The 18,884-nt window shown below is 46.4% G+C and overlaps 1 protein-coding gene and 1 pseudogene across 1 annotated transcript; one reads left to right on the forward strand and one right to left on the reverse strand.

The window, feature by feature from the left end:
- The first annotated feature begins 410 nt into the window (after nucleotides 1–410).
- LOC135978992 (mas-related G-protein coupled receptor member H-like) lies at nucleotides 411–2,411 on the forward strand. The gene has a single exon (XM_065579652.1). It carries the CDS (start codon nucleotides 800–802, stop codon nucleotides 1,778–1,780), a length of 981 nt encoding a protein of 326 aa, XP_065435724.1. The 5' UTR covers nucleotides 411–799; the 3' UTR covers nucleotides 1,781–2,411.
- Nucleotides 2,412–6,525: 4,114 nt separating this feature from the next.
- Nucleotides 6,526–14,691, reverse strand: LOC135978991 (olfactory receptor 5G9-like; annotated as a pseudogene).
- Nucleotides 14,692–18,884: the final 4,193 nt, after the last annotated feature.

Raw genomic sequence — 18,884 nt, forward strand, 5'->3', positions numbered from 1 at the left:
TAATAACAATTACACTGTTGCAAAACGTTCAAGTAATTGATTCCGCACGGAGCAACTGATAAGAAGCCAGAGGTAAGGAATTTCTCTAACAGATTTGCTTTACCACAGCTTCTGCAAAACTGTAATTCAAACCTCAGAGAATCAGAGGGAAGGTGAGCATTTTGTGGGTGAAAATTATCCTCTTTTCTGCCCTCTGATGTTTTCTATATTTTCTTCCATTCCCACAGCTCTGCCCATGCCCGTCAATCCTATCCCCCCAGCCCTCTGCTATTCCAGATCTGGGTTTTGCCCCTGCCCTGCCAATGTGCTTTAATCCTGACTCACAAAACCGCTCCTACTATTGCCACTTTGGGCTCTCTGCCCCTTTCTCTCCCAATGTCTCTCAATCCTGAACTGCAGCCCTACTTCTATTCCAATCCTGATCTCCCCACAATATACACACACAGCTCTGCCACCTCACTGCTGATCTACTTGGGACTGCAGTCTCTGACATTCATTTTATCTTGTGCCCTGACGTTTCCAAAGAAGAAAGACCAGCCTTGTCACTCTCTGCACCAAAAATCCTCTAAAGTCTCCCCTTTCTATTTATCTGTGTGTGTATTTCTAATAAATGCTCATTGGTATCTGGATATTTCAGTTCAGAGGCACAGGGAGGGGCACTAATTACTAGCAAATCCAAGTTCCCACCATGATCAGGAGTCGCTAATACACGTCCCTCTTATCTCTATTAGCAGGTGTGTTTACGAGAGAGAGATAAAGAGGGAGCTGGAAATTGTCATTCTGCAGCAGAGGTTTCAATATGACTGAGCTTATCACGACATCCCCGCTTCCTGGAAAGATAAGCCTGCATTATTGCGTATTATTTAATGATTCCAGTAGCTTTAATGACACAGACCTAGATGCAGATCAGGATCAATGTTTCATTCCGATAGTTGTGATCAGCTCTATTTCTCTGTTCATTTGCCTGGTCGGGCTGGTGGGGAACGGGATGGTTCTTTGGTTCCTCGGCTTCCGCATTAAGAAGGACCCCTTCACCATCTACATCCTCAACTTGGCCATTGCTGACTTTGGTTTCCTCCTGTGCATGGTTGCCTTCTTGATTATTATCATCTTATATTTACATATGGAGTTTCTTGGAGGGTTTGTCATCATAAAGGCAATCCAATGGGTGGCGCTGTTTATATACAACACTGGCCTGTATCTCCTGACAGCCATCAGCGTTCAGAGATGTCTGTCCGTACTTTACCCCATCTGGTACCGATGTCACCGTCCAAAAAACCTGTCTTCCATTGTGTGTGCTCTGCTCTGGGCTCTCTCCATCCTGGTGACTGGACTGGAGTGCTATTTCTGCATCAATGACTACGACTGTTCCAAAATGACCATATTCAGCTGTGTCTTGAGTTTCCTGATTTTCACTCCACTCATGGTTCTGTCCAGCCTGACCCTGTTCATCAAGGTCCGGTGTAGCTCACAGCGACACCAATCAACAAAGCTCTATATTGTCATTATGGTCACCATCCTTTTCTTCCTCATGTTCGCCCTTCCACTGAGGGTCATAGTGCTGATGGCCTTCCTTAGTCACACCATGATACACCTCTTTGTTATGTCTTTAGTTATCCTGCTGCCCTGCATAAACAGCAGCATCAACCCCTTCATCTACTTCTTAGTTGGGAGACACGGGAAACGGCAATTGAGAGAGCCCCTCAAGGAGGTTTTCCAGAGAATCTTCAATGAGGAGGCTGGTCCACAAGAGAAAAGGCCCACCAAACAAGTAAAATAGCCAGCCACTCAGAATCTTACAGAGCATGTGCAAGGCATGGTAGATCTTCAAAGTTAATGATGCTACCCTTGCAAGGACATTTCCGTTTAACGCTACAGCACTTTAATAAATGAGAAATAGAGCGAGTCAAAAAAATTTCCAGCAAAATATTTTTTCATTGGAAAACAGGGTTTTGTTGGCAATCAAAATTTTTCATGCAAAAATTTCAGCACCAACAAAATGTTTTGATTTGAAATTGTGGGTTCTTCCCCACCATCCAACAGTTTATGTAACTGTTTTCCAATGGGCAATGAAAGTGAGGAAACTTTTTCATTGTTTTACTGTTTGTTTACCTTTCCCTGGTTAAATTATAAAGATAATTAAAAGTAAATTCACCCTCTAACATTTTTTTCACACTTCTGCATTGTGCTCCCAGCTGGTTCAGAATTTATCAGTGATAAAAGAGAGCAGCTTCAGATGCCACTGAGTTTAATATTTCCAATGTAATATTTCCAATTCATTGGTCCAGGCTGCTGAGAAAAGATACTTGTATGTGCATTACTGTGATTAAAAAGCACAACGGACAAGGGAGATGGGAGGTACAACAAAGCATACTAGCCCTCACAGGCAACTGTTGCAAGAAGCAGGTGGTTGTACATCAGGCAGTAATTTCATGACATCTGGAGGTTGGATGAGAATCAACAAAAATAATTGAGCCTGGTTTCACTGATAATTTTTAACAACAATACATCATTGGCTACAAACACATTCCTATGATTGGTTCTCTAAGACTACACACTCTGTGCACTTGCAATGTGCTATACACATTTTAACTTTCAGGACAGCTCTGCAGGAAATGATGATTTTCTCCACTTTCCAAACAGGGAACAGGAGGCTGAAAAAAGAGGGGTGACTAAGGGCTTGTCTATACAGGAAGTTATTCTGGAATTGCTATTCCTGACTAAGGCTGGGTCTACACTACCCGCCTGAATCGGCGGGTAGAAATCGACCTCCCGGGGATCGATTTATCGTGTCCCGTTGGGACGCGACAATCGATCCCCGAATCGACGCTCTTACTCCACCAGCGGAGGTGGGAGTAAGTGCCGTCGACGGGAAGCCGCAGAGGTCGATTTTGCCGCCGTCCTCACAGCGGGGTAAGTCGGCTGCGATACGTCGAATTCAGCTACGCTATTCATGTAGCTGAATTTGCGTATCTTAAATCGACTCCCCCCTGTAGTGTAGATGTAGCCTAACTGTGTGTGGATTATCGTATTCTGGAATAAGTGCCTTACTTCAAACTAGTTTAATCCAGTTTGGAAGTGAATTAAACTAATTCAGTTGAAGGCATGCTTATTCCAGAATAAGAGTGTCCACACAAGGAGTTAACCAGGAATAGTTAATCCACTTTAAATTCACATCCTACCTTATTCTGGATTAATTCTCAGGTGTAGACAAACCCTTATTCAAAAATGAGGCAGTGGCCAACTCTGGGAGCAGAACTCAAGAGTACCTGCAGCCCAGTTATGGGTTCATAATCACTCTCACAGCCACAAGAGATCCTCTTAAAATCGACTTCTGTATTCCTCCCCGGCGAGGGGAGTAGCGCTAAAATCAACTTTGCTGGGTCGAATTTGGGGTAGTGCGGACACAAATCGACACTATTGGCCTCCAGGAGCTTTGGACAGCACTTTGAACTCCGATGCACTAGCCAGGTAAACAGGAAAAGTCCCGGAACTTTTGAATTTAATTTCCTGTTTGGTCAGCATGGCGAACTCAGCAGCACAGGTGACCATGCAGTCCCCCCAAATCGTAGAGCGTAGAATGTTTCTACGCTCCCCTTATCATCTCCGTCCCTGAGGTTATCGCAGATTAGAAGGTGAAATAAATGCACTCGCGATGACATGTTTTCCGAGCTCATGCAGTCCTCCTATAGGGCATAGCTTAATGCACGGCGGCCTTCAGTGGCAGAGGCCAGGAAAGAATTAAGTGATCGCAAAGAGCAGAGGCAGGATGCGATGCTGAGGCTAATGTGGGAGCAAACGGACATGATGGGTCTGTTGGGGGAGCAAATGGACATGATGAAGCGTCTGTTGGAGCTGCAGGAAAGCCAACAAGAGCACAGACCCCTGCTGCATCCACTGCATAACTGCCTACCCTCCTCCCCATGTTCCATAGCCTCCTCACCCAGACCCACAAGAATGCATGGGGGGAGGCTCCGGGCACTCAGCCACTCCACTACAGAGGATGGCCCAAGCAACAGAAGGCTGTCATTCAAACAGTTTGATTTTTAGTGTGGCTACAATAAGCAGCGTGGCCTTGTCCTTCCCTCCTCCCCCACCCCACCCAGGGTACCTTGTCCATTATCTCATTTTTTTTAATTAATAAAGAAACAATGCATGGTTTCAAAACCTTTTTCATTCCCACACAGATGCATAGATTATAAGGCCAGAAGGGACCATTCTGATAATCAAGTATGACCTCCTATATAACGCATTCAAAACAATAGTTACTTTATTTCTAAGGGGGGAAGGTGGTTGGCTTACAGGGAATTAAAATCAGCAAAGGGGGCAGGTTTGCGTCAAAGAAAAACACACACAACTGTCACACCGAAGCCTGGCCAGTCATGAAACTGGTTTTCAAAGCCTCTCTGATGTGCAGCGCGCCTTGCTGTGCTCTTCTAATGCTCCTGGTGTCTGGTGCGAAACGATTGTCTGCCGTTGCTTTCACAGAGGGAGGGGCGACTGATGACATGTACCCAAAACCACCTGCAACAATGTTTTTGCCCCATCAGGCATTGGGAGCTTAACCCAGAATTCCAGTGGGCGGCGGAGACTGCGGGAACTGTGGGATAGCTACCACAGTGCACCGCTCTGTAAGTTGATGCTAGCCATGGTAACTGATTTAATGCGACTTAATGCGCTTAGTATGGACATACACAATCGACTGTATAAAATCGATTTCTAAAAATTGACTTCTACAAAATTGACCTAATTTAGTAATAGTGTAGATCTACAAGTATCTACCAATGTGATATATGCCATCATGTCCCAGCAATGTCCCTCTGCCATGTACATTGGCCAAACCAGACAGTCTCTACACAAAAGAATAAATGGACACAAATCAGACATCAAGAATTGTAACATTCGAAAACCAGTAGGAGAGCACTTCAATCTCCCTGGACACTCAATAACAGACTTAAAAGTCACCAATCTTCAACAAAAAAACTTCAAAACCAGACTTCAATAAGAAACTGCAGAACTGGAATTAATTTGCAAACTTGACACCATCAAATTATGCCTGAATAAAGACTAGGAGTGGCTGGGTCACTACAAAAAATAATTTTCCCTCTGTTGATACTCACATCTTCTTGTCAACTGCTGGGAATGAGCCACATCCACCCTAATTGAATTGGTCTCGTTAGCCCTGACCCCCCCACTTGGTAAGGCAACTCCCATCTTTTCATGTACTGTATACATATACCTGCTTACTGTATTTTCTACTCCATGCATCTGATGAAGTGGGTTATAGCCCACGAAAGCTTATGCCCAAATACATTTGTTAGTCTCTAAGGTGCCACAAGGACTCCTCGTTGTTTTTACTGATTCAGACTAACACAGCTACCCCTCTGAAACCTGCTAATTGAGTGTATGTATGTAATTGTTTTATGGTAAAGACTAGTATGGGATCCCTAGAAGAAAGAAAGAAAGAAAGACTCCTATTATAATCTCTACTTTTAGTATTTAGAGGGCTCTTATACAAAATCCAGCTATAGTCTCTTACAAGGGATATGAATTCATGGTCTGTGCAAATACTTTGTAAGATAGAGGAATTTTGTAGCACAGAATTGGTAAGTAAATTGACTAACTTCCCTCAATATAGATTGTAGGGTTTGCGAGGGGCCAATATGTACCTCATGTCACTTAGGGCCAACACATCTTTTTTCTATCTTAAAGGGATTGTTTCATAATAAGCCTTAAAAATATTCTTGCTCGGACACATTATTCAGCACTGTCCAGCAGCAGAGAGTCCCACAGTTAATGGCCATATAATAATGTTTAGCACCCCTGTGCCATGTTACCTCTTCAAAGTTAAGTCATGAGTAGAGCTGGCTGGAAATGGATGTTGTAGACTTTTTTTACTATTATTTTGTTGATTTTCCATCAACCTGAATCAAAACACTAAACTCAACAACAAAAAATGTTTCAAGTCAATTTGACACTAAAATGCATCTACCTAGGGTGCCATGGAGCCTCATAGGAGTTGTAGTTTGCGTGCTTCACTACCCCATTCTCTCTGATGGGCCTGGCTCCTTGCTTGGACTACACATCCCATGATGCACCATGGTATCTCCACTGAGGGGGTGGAAATTCTGCTTCTGACTCCACTCTTGAAATAATTAATGAATCTTTATAAAGAATCTTTAATGAATGCTTTATATGAAGCAGCAAAATACAGCCAGTGATTCAAATTTAGGACTTCCATTTCTGTACTTATTCCTTTAGGCCATATGTGTGCCTCATATATTAGGTACATGAAGGCTCCTTGAAGTATGTTAGCAGATATGCTTGCATTCATCTTAATGTTCAGGTTCAGGGTGAAAAAGTGAATCCAATTCTCTTTAATTTAGGTCTATTCAATTTCTGATTACCATGGGTTTTCACACCAGACAATACCCAAAATTACATGAAGTAAACAGAGAAAATAATAAACTCAGCCCAAGATTTTTCTTTATTATCTCACCAACATTTTTGCTGCACTGACACCTGTCAAGAAACTGTTACTCGGCCTAATAACCTTTTCAGGGCGTCCTTCACTTCCTTGTTCCTCAGGCTGTAGATAAGAGGATTCAGCATGGGGATCACCATGGTGTAGAACACTGAGACCACTTTGTCCCGGTCCAGCGAGTAACTGGAAATTGGCCTGACATACATAAAGACTGTGGTGCCATAGAATATCATGACAGCTGTCAGGTGGGAGGCACAGGTGGAGAAGGCTTTGCGTCTGCCCCCAGTGGACCGGATCCTCAGGATGGTGGAAATGATATGGATATAGGAGACCAGAATCTCCAGTGATGTGACGATGCCATGAAATGTACCAAAGGTGTAAAGCACTATCTCATTGCTGTAGGTATCAGAGCAGGAGAGCTTTATCAGTGGGGGGATGTCACAGAAGTAATGATTGATGACATTAGAGCTGCAGAAGGACAGTCGAAAGGTGGAGATAGTTTGTGCCAGTGCATGGACAAAGCCAATGAGCCAGCCACCAGCTGGGCACAGACTCTGTGGGACATGCTGACAGTATAGAGTAGTGGGTTACAGATGGCCACGTAACGGTCATAGGCCATCACGGCCAACAGGAGGCATTCAACGCTCGCTGTGAGCACAAAACAGAACAGCTGTGCAATGCACCCACCACATGAAATGGCTCTCCTCTCAGTTAGGAAATCCACCAACATCTTGGGGGTGATGGTTGAGGAGTAGCAGAAATCCACAAAATCCAAATTACTGAGGAAATAGTACATCGGTGTGTGGAGCCGGGGGTCGACCCTGATCAACATGATCATCCCAAGGTTTCCCACCAGGGTGATCAGGTACATCACTAAAAAGAGCAGAAAGCAGATGGCCTTCATCTCTGGACTTTCTGTTAGTCCTGAGAGAACAAACTCAGTCACCAGGGTGTGATTTTCCCCCAGCCATTTTGTCCGCACAGGCGTTATCTGCTGATTGACTCTTCCTGATTGACCAAAGAGAGAACTGATGAGCCCCAATTTATCTTCTAGATAACCAAGGTACTTATATGGTCCTCATTACCATAGCATCTAACCACCTAAACATATTTAATGAATTTGTCCTCACAACAACCCTATGAGGTAGGGCAGATGGGAAACTGAGGCACGGAGTAGCTAAATGACGTGTCCAAGGTCACACATACAGACTGTGGCAGGGATGGGACTTGCTCCCTGGGCTCTTAAAGCTCAAGATAGTACCTGAACCACTGGACCATCCTCAATCTCACTGTGCCCAACTCAGCAATTCAGCCTTGCTGGGAAAGATGCACTAATCATCATCCCTACAGCTCACTGCACATCCCTGCCTTTCCACTCCAATGCAGCTGCAGTTGGATGTGTCCAGCTGTGAGCAATGTGATCCAAATGTTCATGAAGGGCAAGGGCCATCTTCCTGAAACAGATAATCTCAGCATTAACTCAAGGACCTTTGCGGGTTTTCACCTTCCTCTGCAGCATGAGGCATGGATCATGTGCTGGGATCACCTGGGCCTGGCTCATCCAATCAATTCCCTGCCATTTCAGGAGCCTTGGGCATTGATGGCATCTTGGTCTCTCCTGTTCTCTGTCTGTGGTACCACATTAGTCCCCTGAGGACTGAAATGCTTTAGTCTTTGGGCCTTATATAGTAATATTTGGGTAAAATTTAAGGGCCTGCAATGTACTGAAAGCCACACTGTATATGGTCCCCGCAGGCATCACTTTTAGCCATTCAGAACTCCAACAGGAAAAAGCGAGTGGCTTCTTTGCTATAATAACATGATGGCAGGAGGTTAATATTTTGGCCAAACCAGCAGTAGAACTCAACCCCCAGCAGAGAGTGAGGTATGAAAACTCCTTCTTATTGGCCTGATCCAAAGGCCGTTGAAGTCAAGGGGTGACTTTCTATTGATTTCACTGTACATTGGATGGCACAATGGTCATTTTCTGCTGAGAAATTAAATAGATCATGATTTACTACATGAAACACCCTTGGGTTGTAAGTAGCAAAAGCCTCCATGATTCTGACGGGGGGAGAATCACAAGTGAAGTGGGAATTATTGAAATTAATGACATCTGCCCTTTCTGGGATATTAGAAGCCAAAAAAGGCAAATAGCTGCTAGGACCTTGTGTCCACAACCCTTTCTGCTTCCTCCAGCAGGGCAAATTTGATACAGACAAAAGTATTCAATGGAACATAGAATTAACCATGGAACTCATTGCCACACAAGGGAAATAATGTAGTAATTTATGATTAGCAAATATAGTTACATTAATTACAAGGTTTACCAATCCCAGTTTTTCAGGGCTTAATGTGAGCACCCTCTAGTGTCCAGATGAAATTCCCCACCACAGAGCTAAATTGTGCAGCCTGGATGCTGATGAGCCCTTGAACTCACATAAGCAGCCCCACTAAGTCAATGAGGCAGGACTCGTATGATCAAGTTTACAAACTAGACTATAATACATACCATTTAACATTTAAAACTATTATGGAGCCGTTACATGTTTTTCAGTTGCATTTTCTACTATTGGAGAAGAAAATCTATACCTTTGTCACATCTCTCTTTCAAGATATTTGATATATATCAAGCTACTCTTTCTCTCTCCAGCTTTCCTAGAATCTTAGAAATTGGACCTACAGCATTAAGACACCTCAGGTCACATTTTCAAAGGTATTAGGTGCTGGAAGATTCAGATAGGCACCAAGTAGGATTTTCAAAAATGTCTATGCAGCTAAGATACCTAACTTCCAAAGATTTCAAAGGGAGTTAGATGCCTAAAAGCTTTTGAAAATTCCATTAGACACCTAACTGAATCTTCAGTCGGCACTGCATCATCATTCAGCACTGGTGAAGCCACATCTGGAGTATTACGTCCAGTTTGGGGCCCCCCACCACAGAAAGGATGTGGAAAAATTGGAGAGAGTACAATGGAGGGCAACGAAAATGACCAGGGGGCTGGGGCACATGACTTACGAGCAGGGCCAGCTCCAGCATTTTTGCTGCCCCAAGCAATTCTTCGATGGCAATTTGGCAGCAGATCGTTCCCTCCGAAAGGAACTGAGGACCCACCATCGAATTGCCGCCGAAGAGCCGGACGTGCTGCCCCTTACCGTTGGCCGCCCCAAGCACCTGCTTGCTGTGCTGGTGCCTGGAACCAGCTCTGCTTACGAGGAGAGGCTGAGGGAACTGGGCTTGCTTAGTCTGCAGAAGAGAAGAGTGAGGGGGGATTTGATAGCAGCCTTCAACTACCTGAAGGGGGGTTCCAAAGAGGATGGAGCTCGGCTGTTCTCAGTGGTGGCAGATGACAGAACAAGGAGAAATGGTCTCAAGTTGTAGTGGGGGAGGTCTAGGTTGGATATTAGGAAACACTATTTCACTAGGATGGTGGTGAAGCACTGGAATGAGTTACCTAGGAAGGTGGTGGAATCTCCTTCCTTGGAGGTTTTTAAGGCCCGGCTACACAAAGCCTTGGCTGGGATGATTTAGTTGGTGTTGGTCCTGCTTTGAGCAGGGGGTTGGACTAGATGACCTCCTGAGATCTCTTCCAAACCTAATCTTCTATGATTCTATGATTCAGTCACTTACATATCTTCAAAAAGGGGGGAAAGAACTATAGACCAGTCAGCCTCACCTCAATAGCTGGGAAGCTACTAGAGCAATATATAAAACAGTCAATTTGCAAATACCTGGAGGATGAAGGGGTAACCACTAGCACCCCACATGGATTTACTAAAAACAAATAATGCCAAACCAGCTTGATTTCCTTCTTTGCCAGGGTAACTGGTTTGGTGGATGGGGGGAATTTGGTGAACATAATAGATCTGGATTTTAGAAAGGCTTTTGACATAGTCCCACATGACATTCTGATAAGTAAGCTGGAGAAATGCGGGCTCAGTAAAATTACCTTTCAGTGGATACATAATTGGTTAAACAACCGCAAGAATAGCTATTAATGGAATGATGTCGGACTGGAAGGAGATCTCCAGTGGGGTTCAGCAAGGATCTGTTCTGTGTCCGGTGTTATTTAACATCTTTATTAATGGCACAAATGTAGGAATAGAGCATATTGAACAAATCTGCAGATGACACAAAGCTGGGGTGGTGGTGTTTGCAAACACTTTGGAGGATAGAGCTAAAATATAAAGGGATTCAAAGGGATAAATTGGAGAACTGGGCTATAGAAAACAAAATGAAATTCAACAAAAACAAATGTAAGGTGCTACACTTAGGGAAGAAAAAACAAATGCACAAGTATAGAATAGGGGAAAACTGGCTTGGCAGCAGCACAGCTGAGAAGGATCTGGGAGTTGTGATGAATCACAACTTCAACATGAGACAGCAATGTGATGCTGTTGCAAAAAAAAGGAAATGGAATTTTGGGTTGCATTAGCAGAAGTATAGCATGCAAGTCACGGAAAGTGATAGTACTGCTCTACTCAGCACTGGTTAGACCTCAGCTGGAGTACTGTGTCCAATTTAGGTCTCCAGTGTATAGAAAGGATGTAGAAAACTGGAAAGGTTCCAGAGGCAAGCAACAAAGTTGATCAAAGGGATGAAATACAAGCCATTTGAGGAAAGGCGGAAGGGACTGGGTATGTTTAGTTTGGAAAAGAGGAGATTAAGTGGGGACATGATAGGGCCTTCAAATACTTGAAATGCTGCCATAAAAATATGGAGAAAAGTTATTCTCTCTTGCTACAGAGGGCAGGACAAGAGGCAATGGGTTCAAACTACAGCATAGCAGATTTAGACTCAATCTCAGGAAAAACTTCCTAACTGTAAGAACAGGAGGACAAAGAAACAGACTGCCTAGGGAAGGTTGTGGAAGCTCCTTCACTGGAGGTTTTCAAAAGGAGGCTGGATAGCCATCTGTCTTGGATGGTTTTGACACAACAAATGCTGCATCTTGTTAGGGGATTAGACCAGATGACCCATGGACCCACGGTCCCTTCTAACCCTATGGCTCTTTAATTCTATGAAAATCTGACCCTTTGTCCATCTTCAACCAAAAAAGCATTTCCAATTTCACTAGTTGTCAGTTAACCTGGTTGATTAAACAAACTGTCTTTAATGAACTTACCATCAACCGCTTGCCATCTAGTCAGCAGGCTGGAAGGTACTTGCCTTTTCTAAAATGTCCAGATAAATTAATGAGACTCCTCTGCCAAGAATGCAGACTCTTTATCCGATGTTGCTACTGGGCAGAGAATCACACCTAGCTGCAAAGGTTGCAATAATTTAACATGGTTCTGTTATAAGCTAAAATGCAAGACAGCATCACCATATCCCCTGGTTGTCAATAATTCTTGCTTAAATGACGCAAGACACTTATGTAGATACAGAAACTTTGGGACCTCAAACTCCCCCTAGATTCTTCCCTGCTGAAATGTCCTACAGAACTAAGCAATTAGTTTTGGAGTAGCCATTTCATTGCAATCCCTTTGTATTGATCTCAGGTCCAACATCCACCAGCTTTCCTCATCTCCGATTCTTCACTGCAGAGGTTCTTAAACGTGTTCATCATGGGGAGCCAATCTTAATTAATTGTCTCATGGGCACTTCCCCTCCCATCCAATAACATTCCTGCAGTGGCTACAGCAATTGCCTCTGTGGAGAAACAACATTAGTAAAGTATCGTAAGTATTTTTAACTGAGTTTTAATGCAATGTAGTACCTGGAAACAAGGGAGACCTGCACCATGTCAGCAGTCTGGGCCCTGCAGATCACTCATTGTTAAGGCTAAGATTTTGTCATGGTTATTTTTAGTAAAGGTTACAGAGAGGTCACAGGCAATAAACAAAAATTCACAGAAGCCGTAACCTGTCTGTGACTTTTGCTGCTGAAGCTCCATGGTTTCCCCTGCTGGGAGCTGTGGGGCCGGTTCCTCCTCTGCCTGCGGCAGCTGGGAGCCTGTAATGGGGCTTGGCCGCGGTTCGTCCCTCAGCAGGGCTCTGGGGTATCCCACCACCTCGCTGTAGTTCACTGTCAGTCTGGTCCTGCGGTAGTGGGGGACAGCAAACCCATTGTTAGGTAGGGTTACCATCCGTCCGGCTTTCCCCGGACATGTCCGGCTTTTTCAGTGTTAAATGGCCATCCGGGGGGGATTTCTAATCAAGTAGAAATGTCCGGGATTTCCCCCTTCCCCTCGTGCAGTGCGGCTGATTGGATGCCTGGCCTGATTGAAAGCCGCTTGCAGCCACTAGGGCCTCTAGCAGCCAGAGTCCCTCCCCCTCCCCCGCTCCCTTCTCCCCCACAGAGCAGCGGGGCTGTGTTTGATTCCACGTGGAGCCTGCATTTCTCCCTCTGCCGGGTGAGCGGGAGGAGCAGGGCAGGCGGCGGGGGTGTGTGTGTGTAGAGGCTGCAGGGGCGGGGGGGTGCAGAGGCTGCAGGGCGAGTGGGGAGCAGGGGGCACAGAGGCTGCAGGGGCGGGGGGGTGCAGAGGCTGCAGGGCGAGTGGGGAGCAGGGGGCACAGAGGCTGCAGGGGCGGGGGGGTGCAGAGGCTGCAGGATGAGGAGGAGCAGGGCAGTCAAGGGCACAGGGGCTGCGGGGTGAGTGGGGAGCAGGGAAGCACTTAGCAACCCCCAACCAAGATCAGAGCGGGAGGGAGGAGGGGGAATGCAGGGTGCTCAGAGGAGGGGGCAGAGTTGGGGCAGGGACTTTGGGGAAGGGGTTGGAATGGGGGCGGAGAAGGGGTGAGGTTGGGGCAGGGCCGGGGGTGGGGAAGGGGCGGGGCCGGGGGCGGGACCGGGGCCCCGTGGAGTGTCCTCTTTTTTAAATGTTTTAATATGGTAACCCTATTGTTAGGGGCTCAGGCCCTTTAGGCCGGGGCTGAGCCAATAGTTCTATACAGACGCCCAGGCCGGGGCAGCAACCAAACAGTCAGGAACTCAGGCCCTTAAGCAGGGGCTGAGTCAATAGTCCAATAGCAACCCAGGCCCAGGGCAGGGCAGGGCAGCAACCAAACAGTCAGGAACTCAGGCCCTTAAGCAGGGGCTGAGTCAACAGTCAAATAGCAGCCCAGGCCCTAGGTCAGGGCGGGGCAGCAACCAAACAGTCAGGAACTCAGGCCCTTAAGCAGGGGCTGAGTCAATAAGCAAGAGGTCCCAGCCTCTCCAGGCCAGGGAAAGGGGGAGTCTGCCACCCAAGGGGTGGGTGGCAGGGGGGACGCAGGCCCTCCCACTCCACTGCATCCCAGCCCGGGGCCCTAGCAGCGGCGGAAACTCGCTGCTGTCAGTGGGGATCCTGGCCGCAACACACTGACATAGGCTCTGGCAGTGCTGCAGCCAGACTGGGGTCAGCTGCCCCCGGGCTACTTCCACACTCCCCCTCGTAGGGTACCTGGGTTGTGCCAGTGTCCTCGGCGGTCTCCAGCAGCATCGGTTCCTCTGGGTAGGTGGTGAAGGGTAGGCTTGGCTGCTCCTCGGGGTAGCAGGCACGGGGCAGGCTCGGCTCCTCCTCGGGGTAGGCTCGGCTGGCCTGGTGAGTCCTCAGGCCGGCCGCGGTCTGCTGCCCTCTCCCAAGTGGGAGCACGGCCACAGACGTCTGGTCTCTTCGGCGGCTGGTTCTCAACTGAGCTCTGCAGGCGGGCTTTTATACTTCTGGGTCTGCACCGTGACCTCTGAGGGGCGGGTGCAGGACCCAGGGGCTCCGCCCACGTTGGTGTTAGGGGAGGTTCATCCCTCAGCGGGGCTGTGGGGTATCTCACTGCCTCGCTACAGAGCTACAGGGTGAACATATTTCCCAAAGAGAAAACAGGACACCCCCAGCCACTTGCCCGAGGCTTTCTCTCTCCCACCTCCCCTGCGAGGCTGTCACCCATCACTGGAACCCCAAGGAGAACCCCCTCAGGAGTCTGTCATCTGTCACTGGAACATTGCAGGGGGGCCCCTGTTGCTGATGTCGCCTGTTGCTGTAACCCTGCCAGGGCCCTGCTGGCTGCCAGCTCCAGAGTCCTGCAGTCCCTGGGGCTGAAGCAGAGAATGTCACAGAGGTCTCTGGAAGTCAAAAATTCCATGACTTCCATGACCTCCGTGACATAAACATAGCCTTATTGTTCAAAGAGAGGGCAGCATCCATTTCCTCTGAAAAACATAATCACCAAATTTACCTTTCAGGAGGAAGATGGTTTCTGGTTCCCACAGGAAACACAGAAGTTGCCATCCTGCTTCAACTCCAGAATTAGCAATGGTTTATCTTAAAGAGACAAGGTAGGTGAGGTAATATATTTTATTGGTCCAACTTCTGTTGGTGAGAGAGACAAGCTTCCAAGCTCCACAGAGCTCTTCTTCAGGGCTTGGAAAGATGCTCAGAGCATCACAGCTAAGTACAAGGTAGAACAAATTGTTTAGCATAAATCGTTTACACATATTCTAAGGGACCATTCAAGGTGAAGTGGCCCATTAATACCCTTGCAGTCATAGGACAAAAAAAGGTTGTTGTAAAAAGCCATAAATCCTGTATCTTTATTAAGACCATGATATTTGGTGTCTAGCAAAGTTATTAATTTAAGTTCCCAGGCTCATCTTTCCTTTGAGGAAAGGATTGAGAGGTCAGATATGGAGTGATCATTTTGTGAAAAGTGTTTGACCTGGGACACATGGCTACAATAACACAGCAAACAATGGGTTATCTTGTCCAGTATTATTCCATCTGCTTTACTGGATCAGACTTTAGATCCACCTACTGTAGCTTGGCAATGGTCAGAGAAATGGAAAAGCTCCCATAATTCATCTGCTCAGACATACAGTGGCGTACTCTATGTTGTACAGTAGAAGAAACTAATAGGACCTTGTGGTACAACAGTAGCATAGCTGACTCTAGAACAGAAGGTTGTATATTCAAATCACATTGGTGGGTCAATTCTTCTTTAATCTAGCATAGAGATGCATAATGAGAGCCAAATGCTGGAAGCTGAATCTAGACTAGTTGAGATTGGAAATAAAGTGCTAACTTTTAACAATGAAGGTAATTAACCATTGAAACAACTTATCTCAGGATGTAATAAATGCCCTATCACTTGGCTTCTTTAAATAAAGAGTGGATATTTTTTCAAAAAGATACAATCTTGTTCAATCATAGAATCATAGAATATCAGGGACCTCAGGAGGTCATCTAGTCCAACCCCCTGCTCAAAGCAGTACCAATTCCCAACTAAAGCATCCCAGCCAGGGCTTTGTCAAGCCTGACCTTAAAAACCTCTAAGCAAGGAGATTCCACCACCTCCCTAGGTAACCCATTCCAGTGCTTCACCGCCCTCCTAGTGAAAAAGTTTTTCCTAATATCCAACCTAAACCTCCCCAACTGCAACTTGAGACCATTACTCCTTGTTATGTCATCTGGTACCACTGAGAACAGTCTAGATCCATCCTCTTTGGAACCCCCTTTCAGGTAGTTGAAAGCAGCTATCAAATTCCCCCCCCCTTCTTCTCTTCTGCAGACTAAACAATCCCAGTTCCCTCAGTCTCTCCTCATAAGTCATGTGCTCCAGCCTCCTAATAATTTTTGTTGCCCTCCTCTGGACTCTTTCCAATTTTTCCACATCCTTCTTGTAGTGTGGGGCCCAAAACTGGACACAGTACTCTAGATGAGGCCTCACCAATGTCGAATAGAGGGGAATGATCACATCCCTTGATCTGCTGGCAATGCCCCTACTTATACAGCCCAAAATGCCATTAGCCTTCTTGGCAACAAGGGCACACTGTTGACTCATATCCAGCTTCTCGTCCACGGTAACCCCTAAGTCCTTTTCTGCAGAACTGCTTCCTAGTCATTTGGTCCCTAGTCTATAACATTGCATGGGATTCTTCCATCCTAAGTGCAGGACGCTGCACTTGTCCTTGTTGAACCTCATCAGGTTTCTTTTGGCCCAATCCTCTAATTTGTCTAGGTCCCTCTGTATCCGATCCCTATCCTCCTGCGTATCTACCACTCCTCCCAGTTTAGTGTCATCTGCAAACTTGCTGAGAGTGCAGTCCACGCCATCCTCCAGATCATTAATGAAGATATTGAACAAAACCGGCCCCAGGACCGACCCCTGGGGTACTCCACTTGAAACCGGCTGCCAAATAAAGATGGAGTCGTTGATCACTACCCATTGAGCCTGACAATCTAGCCAGCTTTCTATCCACCTTATAGTCCATTCATCCAGCCCATACTTCTTTAACTTGCTGGCAAGAATACTGTGGGAGACCGTAACAAAAGCTTTGCTAAAGTCAAGGAATAACACATCCACTGCTTTCCCCTCATCCACAGACCCAGTTATCTCCTCATAGAAGGCAATTAGGTTAGTCAGGCATGACTTGCCCTTGGTGAAGCCATGCTGACTGTTCCTGATCACTTTCCTCTCCTCTAAGTGCTTCAGAATTGATTCCTTGAGGACCTGCTCCATGATTTTTCCAGGGACTGAGGTGAGGCTGACTGGCCTGTAGTTCCCCGGATCCTCCTTCTTCCCTTTTTTAAAGATGGGCACTACATTAGCCTTTTTCCAGTCATCTGGGACCTCCCCCGATCGCCATGAGTTTTCAAAGATAATGGCCAATGGCTCTGCAATCACATCCGCCAACTCCTTTAGCACCCTCGGATGCAGCGCATCCGGCCCCATGGACTTGTGCTCGTCCAGTTTTTCTAAATAGTCCCGAACCACTTCTTTCTCCACAGAGGGCTGGTCACCTTCTCCCCATACTGTGCTGCCCAGTGCAGCAGTCTGGGAGCTGACCTTGTTCGTGAAGACAGAGGCAAAAAAATCATTGAGTACATTAGCTTTTTCCACATCCTCTGTTACTAGGTTGCCTCCCTCATTCAGTAAGGGGCCCACACTTTCCTTGACTTTCTTCTTGTTGCTAACATACCTGAAGAAACCCTTCTTGTTACTCTTTAACATCTCTTGCTAGCTGCACCTCCAAGTGTGATTTGGCCTTCCTGATTTCACTCCTGCATGCCTGAGCAATATTTTTATACTCCTCCCTGGTCATTTGTCCAATCTTCCACTTCTTGTAAGCTTCTTTTTTGCGTTTAAGGTCAGCAAGGATTTCACTGTTAAGCCAAGCTGGTCGCCTGCCATATTTACTGTTCTTTCTACACATTGGGATGGTTTTTTCCTGCAACCTCAATAAGGTTTCTTTAAAATACAGCCAGCTCTCCTGGACTCCTTTCCCCCTCATGTTATTCTCCCAGGGGATCCTACCCATCAGTTCCCTGAGGGAGTCAAAGTCTGCTTTTCTGAAGTCCAGTGTCCGTATTCTGCTGCTCTCCTTTCTTCCTTGTGTCAGGATCCTGAACTCGACCATCTCATGGTCACTGCCTCCCAGGTTCCCATCCACTTTTGCTTCCCCTACTAATTCTTCCCTGTTTGTGAGCAGCAGGTCTAGAAGAGCTCTACCCCTAGTTGGTTCCTCCAGCACTTGCACCAGGAAATTGTCCCCTACACTTTCCAAAAACTTCCTGGATTGTCTGTGCACCGCTGTATTGCTCTCCCAGCAGATATGAGGGTGATTAAAGTCTTCCATGAGAACCAGGGCCTGTGATCACAAGTCGCAGGGCTTGATGCAGAATCACAAGTCGCAGGGCTTGATGCAGAAATATGTAGGCAAAATTCTCTCCGCTGCATAACACAGGAGGTCAGCGCAGATAATCATAGTGGCCCCTTCTGGCTTTAAAGTCTATGAGTCTAGGAATTCCTTCTCATCCCCAGCTGACCATCAATTTGTGAAGTGTGAGAATTTTAAAATTCTTTCTCACAGGCTGGTTGGCTGGTCCTTTAAGAATCATGGGGCTCAGCCATACCTGTGCCAGATTAGCATCTCCCTCGTCCCCAAAACTAGTCCTGATCAGATGGGTAATTTATTTAAAAGGCTGAAGAGAGCTCAGCAGAGGGAGAGCTGGAGAAAGGGGCCTCAGTTCTCCGGAGAACTGTGAGAGGGCGGGTATCTTTTGTGGCAGGCCTAGGAGGAGAGAGGGCAGACATCAGAGAAAGGAGAAAGCTGTCCTGCCTGTACAGCCTCAGAAGGAGGGTTATGGGCCCCTAAACCTAGGGCTGGAAACTAGCTACTGGTGACCTGGTGGAACATGACCCTAAACACAGCCCAGGTGCCAGGGCCGGCCCACAACATTTTGGCACCTGAGGCGGGGAGCTCAAATGACGCCCCCATGCCCTCTCGCTTGGGCCAAAATTTTGAAAGGTCTCAATTCTGCCTTCTTCCTGTTCTACTCCTCTCATGGTACTGCTCTGCTACCGACCCCAATAAAGGAAAACTAACAACTTTAAATGCCTTGTTCAAAAATTTTAAGTAACACTTAACTTTCAAACACCTGAACAGCAATGTAACTTTTCTTGTCTGCATAGTAAACACTGGCAT

Source organism: Chrysemys picta, unplaced genomic scaffold, assembly GCF_011386835.1.
Source record: "Chrysemys picta bellii isolate R12L10 unplaced genomic scaffold, ASM1138683v2 scaf599, whole genome shotgun sequence".
In the NCBI taxonomy this organism is placed as follows: domain Eukaryota; kingdom Metazoa; phylum Chordata; order Testudines; family Emydidae; genus Chrysemys; species Chrysemys picta.